We start from the raw sequence: 6,000 nt of genomic DNA, 5'->3' as shown, positions 1-6,000 counted from the left end.
GCAGAGGAATAACTAAACATATGGCACACCGAGCAGGAAAGAGAGAGAGAGGGAGAAGCCATGTTACTAGCTAGCTAAGCTAACTGGTAGGCTAACGAACACTAAGTCTGGAAATAGCAATAAATACTGGTCAAAATAGAAAGATACTTGACTAGTACCGGAATGTAGCAGTTAATTAATTGTTTAGAGAGTTTAGTTGTTTTTTAGGTGTGTTAGACTATAGCTAGTCTGTTGCTAACCTGTAGACTAACTATACAACACACACAACACGACACGCTTGCAATAGAAAGTGATTCACTTACCCGGAAACAGTTACAGTAAGGATATACAACGTATTATGACTCAGCACTCAGCAGCTAGAAACCATTCCTAAGCACTTTATTATAGCACAGCATCACCTGATTTCAAACAGCTTAGATACATATCTCTGATGTGGGCTTTATATCTCACATAAAAGCAGAAAATAGTGTGCATTCCAACTACTATTCATCTTCATCTTTCACAAGACCTTCAACTTTCTTGGTTTAAGAGTACATTTTTTTGATCAAAAATGTAAAAAAATTTTTCATTAATGTTGATCCCTGTCCAGGTGAATTAAGACCCGCATTTTGTCCCCACCTTTTTTAGGCTCTCCTTTTTCCTTATCCCTCTCCTTTCTGTTTGCATTTCTCCACTCAATACCCCATTCTCCTTGTCACTGTGAACTGAAACCTGACTCCATTGTCTATGTATGTCATGCCGAGATCCAATTTCTTTGGATCTCTGCATGATGTCTAGTTTTTGAGGATTTTTTGGTCTACTTCACTTTGTCAGGCAGGTCCTGTTTAGGTGATTTCTTGATTGCGAACAGGTGTGGCAGTAATCAGGCCTGGGTGTGGTTAGAGGAATTGAACTCAGGTGTGATAAACCACAGTCCCATTCTTTTATTCCTCCATCACTGTTTGCTTCTAAGGCATTAGCACAGCAGCCAATTGCTGAAAAGAGGATATGGCACTCAATCCCCTCCCAAGCCAGTCACACTCTCTAACCAGTGAGCTCACGTATAGCAGGCAGGGCTCATCCTCTGGCCCCTCCCTAATTCTCTCTCTGCCTCCTACCTCCTAAACTTGCTGTCTCACTCATGCTTCCTGTCTTCTCACACACACACACGCACAAAGAAGGAAGAGCTGTAGATTCTTAGTGGCATATGAAGCAAGTCTTTCTATTTTAAAACCAGACGGATATTTTTATATCTCTTTTGGTGTGGGACAGATTGAATATACAAAGTAGAGCAAGAGTAGAGTTTCAGAATCATCTTCTTTTACCTTTTAGGATTTTTCTTTATCTGACTGTAGGTGAACGTGTCTGAGAGTGAGAGGAGTGAGTGTGTTTTTAACTGTGTTTGCATGTGTGTGAGTTAGAGAAAAGGGAAAGAGGACCAGGATGATTGCAGCCCAACTACTAGCCTATTACTTCACTGAACTCAAGGATGACCAGGTTAAAAAGGTGCGTGTTCTGTGTTTCTTTCCTTCATTTTTTTATGTTGTGTGGGAGCTACTAATGTAGAGAAGAAGAGTTTGGGTAAAGTGTAGAGTGGCTAGAGAGGAGCAGAGAGCATGTGCTCTATCATCATTGCTGTACTAGGCTGTAATTGAGTTTATTCATGTTGTCACTTTAACACTTTAAACTGAAAAGCTATGGCTTCCCAGCACAGCACATGTTAAGAAACATTTTCTGGTCTGTATTGTTAAGGAAGTTACTAAAGCATTTATCATGTTGGGCAGGACAAATTTCTTGGTCTCATTTTACGTTCAGAGAGATTTGTTTTTATAGTAAGATTTTCAAACAACGGCTCAGTGAGACGTGACAAATGGCATGGGTCTGTGCATATAGTAAAATGTGTAATGGGACATGGCACATAGGTGTGTGATTGGTGCCATGATGTAAGTTTTGAGAGCTCTGGTAAAGATAATGAAAGGGGATATCAAAGACAAGGAACAGATGAGAAGGAAGCGCTTGACACGAAAGTTATCGGTAACTACGTTTCTTTTACGTTCTTTTTAAAAAGATACTAATGCTTTCATTTCCCTCACTGGAGCTCAACGGTGTATAAAGGAAATTGAACTAAGATGTTGAGTAAGATACATTTTTCAGTTATTAAATAATACAAATTTATAGCCTTTCATCATTAGCCTTCATGATAACCCTAGGAATGTGTTCTTTCCTCCTAGTCCCCCATATAGTGCTACCAAGTGTTCATATTCTCTTTTTACAAGTCTTCTGTGGTATTAATCTGTTCAAGTAATAGAAGGGAAGCCATAAATTATATGAGTAAAAAATGAGAGAGGTTTTCCTAAAGCTGACTTGTAACTTTAAGTTAGTTTTAAAGCATTATCAATATGAAAGATTTAAGGAAAGGTTTAAGGATAAAGAGGAGAAAAGTGACATGAGGTGAACACCATCAATGTGTGTCATTCACATTTTCTCTGTTGAATAGTGTCAACAGTTAGACTTATAGTAAAACACTAAAAAGCAATCACCAGTACTTCTTGACTGCATCCATCCATCCGTTATCTGTACCTGCTTATTCCTAACCAGGGTCATGGGGATCTGCTGGAGCCTATCCCAGCTCTCTTTGGCTGAAAGGCAGGGGTACACCCTGGACAGGTCGCCAGTCTTCTTGACCGCATAGTGAAATAAAATAATGTATTAACTATATCGTTAATGTATTAACTATAACATTTTAAGCTAATATAGTTCCACAAAGTAAAATTGACAGTAAAAATATTTTCAGATACATTTTAATTGAAACTGACATATTCTGTTATGTCTGCACATCACTAGTAACTTAAAAAATGGCTATTTCACAACATGTGCTTTTTGATTCATATATGGTGCAGGGTCCCTTTAAGGTCGCTCACTGATGTCGTCACCAACTGTCATCAACATCAATTCTCTATTAAACACAAGTGGAAAAAGTTCTATAGCACTTCCTTCCTCCATTTTCTCTCCTCTCCATTGTCACTCTCTCAGTTCATTTAAGTTAAGCACAAAATGATAGACATAACACTGTCAAATCATAGCCTGTAAATGTAAAAGACTTTTATCAGTAGCCATGATCTGATGTGATGCAACACATATCCCTCCCTCTTTACTTCTGTTCTCTTCCTTGCCTTGCCTCCTTAAAATAGGCTAGCTTTGAACCATGTGACCATAGGTGGCAGGAGGCTTACACACCAATACACCAACAAGTTGTGAAGCATGGCTCAGGATTTGCAGGCATAAGTGAAAGTGTACAGATCCTGTATCTCAAGTTGTCAAAGAACCACAACCATATATATAAATCCACTGTACTCAGTCTCCTACTGTGTCCTTGACTGTACTTCCTGACGTTAGAAAACACGCAAATCAGTGTTACGTGTGTGTGTATATTTAATGGGGGAAGAAAAGAAGGTGCAGGGGAGAGTACTATAGAAGACGATAGTTTTCCAGACTGCGAGGCTGTGCACAAACTCATGCACACATACATACACAGTGGAGTCAGGTTTCAGTTCACAGTGAAAAGGAGAATGGGGTATTGAGTGGAGGAATGCAAACAGAAAGGAGAGGGATAAGGAAAAAGGAGAGCCAAAAAGGGTGGGGACAAAATGCAGACAGTGTGATCTCTTCCTGAAACTTGGACCAACCCACAGGCTTTGCCAGAGAAAGCTGTGTGTCAGAAGTGTGTTGAGGGGAATTTACAGGGTCATGCAGAGGTCTTAATTCACCTGGACAGGGATCAACATTTTTGATCAAAAAAATGTACTCTTAAACCAAGAAAGTTGAAGCTCTTATGAAAGATGAAGATGAATAGTAGTTGGAATGCACACTATTTTCTGGTTTTATGTGAGATATAAAGCCCACATCAGAGATATGTATCTAAGCTGTTTGAAATCAGGTGATGCTCTGCTCTAATAAAGTGCTTAGGCATGGTTTCTAGCTGCTGAGTGCTGAGTCATAATACGTTGTATATCCTTACTGCACCATGAATTGGATTTAGTCTGTGGTTCAGCTTCTCTCAGTTTAATGTAGAGAAATGTGGACAATGCCTGGACAATGTGTTTTATGGCTATCATATTGTCTTGGGTAAGTTGTGTTTCATTAATCTCAGGTTCAGCAAATTTCCAAAGTTTAGACCTGCAAATATTGTTCTTTCTATTCATTTCTTTAGTTGTCTTTGTTTTATTTTTGTATAGATGTTTTGTTTTTACTATCTTGTAACAAAGTCAAATGTGTTTATGTATACATTAAATCTCCTTTATTGTGACCTTTATGCCAAAAACACGTGATTTGCATTTTACCTTCAGCACACAGATTTATTGTACTATAAATGCAATTACTGTTACCAACTCATGCAAATTCTTTCCTGTACAAATAGTACATATACACCAAATGCCAGTCTCCTACATAAGTTACAAGAATTACACAGGAAACACATAATGTGTGACCCCTGAAATAGGATGTTGCAGTCCTGTCTGAAGCTTATGATGAGTAATGCTTGTAAATTATCACACATTAATATTGTGTGTTAATATTGAAAAATGTGTGTCATAAGTCATAATGAATGTGAATGAATGAATGGATTTCAAGTCATAATGAATGTGACATTTAGTCAGAGTTGCTCCTGGTTTGTCTCTCACAACATAAAGAAAGTCTTTGCTTCATCTCAAAGTTTGATGCAACAATGGATTTCACGAGGACTGTTTAACATCCTATTACTAAAAGGCCAGACAACTCAGGCTGTTATGTAGTGTATCTGCAATACTTTACACAGTGGCAGTTTTAACAAGCACTCTGACTGGCCAAGACTTATGATTTCCAAACATGCTGATAAGTGCTTTAAGGCACATCCAGCTTTGAATTTGTTACTGTCAGTGACCAGAATAATTTGTGACTTTTGTCTTCTGTGATGGATTATAGGATTGATTATCTTCTAGCTAGTCTTATCATTGTCATGCACATAAAAGGACATGAGGAGCACCTTTCTATTTAATATTGCCTTGATAACATTACTGTAAGTATGATACATTGTGTACTTCCTGGTCTTGCTGTGTGTCACACTGACAGTGCTGTGCTTTTCACTAGACATTGGCTGCACAATATGACCCCATTATAATTGTATGCACAATATACAATCAAAAGCAATATAAAAATGATGTGGCTCTGACCTATTTCTAGGCAAAGCTGGGCTGGGATCAGTTTAGTTTTATTTCAGTCAGGAAGTGGATTATCTTCATGGATGGCCAAAAACATTATGAAATGAGTCAGAGTTACTGTGTTATCACGCAGAAAAAGGGCCATTCCATTAGCAAATACAGTTAATTCAGTTATAAACTGGAAGAGTATTATTCAGTCAGAGGAAAGTGTTGTTTATCTTTATGATAATGAAGCATATTAACACTACTGTTTAATTTCAGATTGACAAGTACCTGTATTCCATGCGTTTCTCTGATGAGACATTACTGGACATCATGTACCGGTTTCGGAGGGAATTGGTCAAAGGATTGGGTCGTGACACAAACCCTACCGCTACATTGAAAATGCTGCCAACATTTGTGCGGTCAATCCCTGATGGCTCTGGTTAGTACCTCTAACCCATATTGGAACTATGGTAGGATGCTTTCTTTGATGAAATCATTATCAAAATCTGTTTCATTATTTTATTACTGTATGAGTGTCAAAGGTAATACTACTATACAGAATCAGATATCACATTGTGTTTGCCATTGTGCTGCTTTAGTGTCTGGTCCAAAATTTGAGAAGTTTATAAAAAGAAAAATAATTAACTAAAAATTATTTTTCTTTGCCTGCTTTATCCAAATAAGAACAGGGACATGTATTACTATTTTCAGATTCTGATCAGACAACTTAATAGAATTATAATATAGAAATGTAGAAAACAGTTAATATACAAATGTAAAAAAATATATCCAATATATACATATATAGAAACTTGTAAGTAGATGCACTGAGTGGGATATT

General features: G+C 37.6%; 1 protein-coding gene across 1 annotated transcript in view; it reads left to right on the top strand.

Moving 5' to 3' along the window:
- Positions 1–1,132: 1,132 nt before the first annotated feature.
- The window catches only part of LOC113122783 (hexokinase-1), a 57,877-nt gene continuing 53,009 nt past the window's right edge, over positions 1,133–6,000 (top strand). Inside the window, exons 1-2 of the mRNA XM_026294342.1 lie at positions 1,133–1,485; positions 5,436–5,598. Coding sequence (XP_026150127.1) covers positions 1,423–1,485; positions 5,436–5,598 — 226 coding nt within the window. The 5' untranslated portion in view covers positions 1,133–1,422. The remainder of the gene's footprint in view (positions 1,486–5,435; positions 5,599–6,000) is intronic.

This window comes from Mastacembelus armatus, chromosome 3, assembly GCF_900324485.2.
Source record: "Mastacembelus armatus chromosome 3, fMasArm1.2, whole genome shotgun sequence".
NCBI classification, from domain to species: domain Eukaryota; kingdom Metazoa; phylum Chordata; class Actinopteri; order Synbranchiformes; family Mastacembelidae; genus Mastacembelus; species Mastacembelus armatus.
Note: the sequence above shows the minus strand (reverse complement) of the source record. Positions and strands in the feature narration are given on the sequence as shown.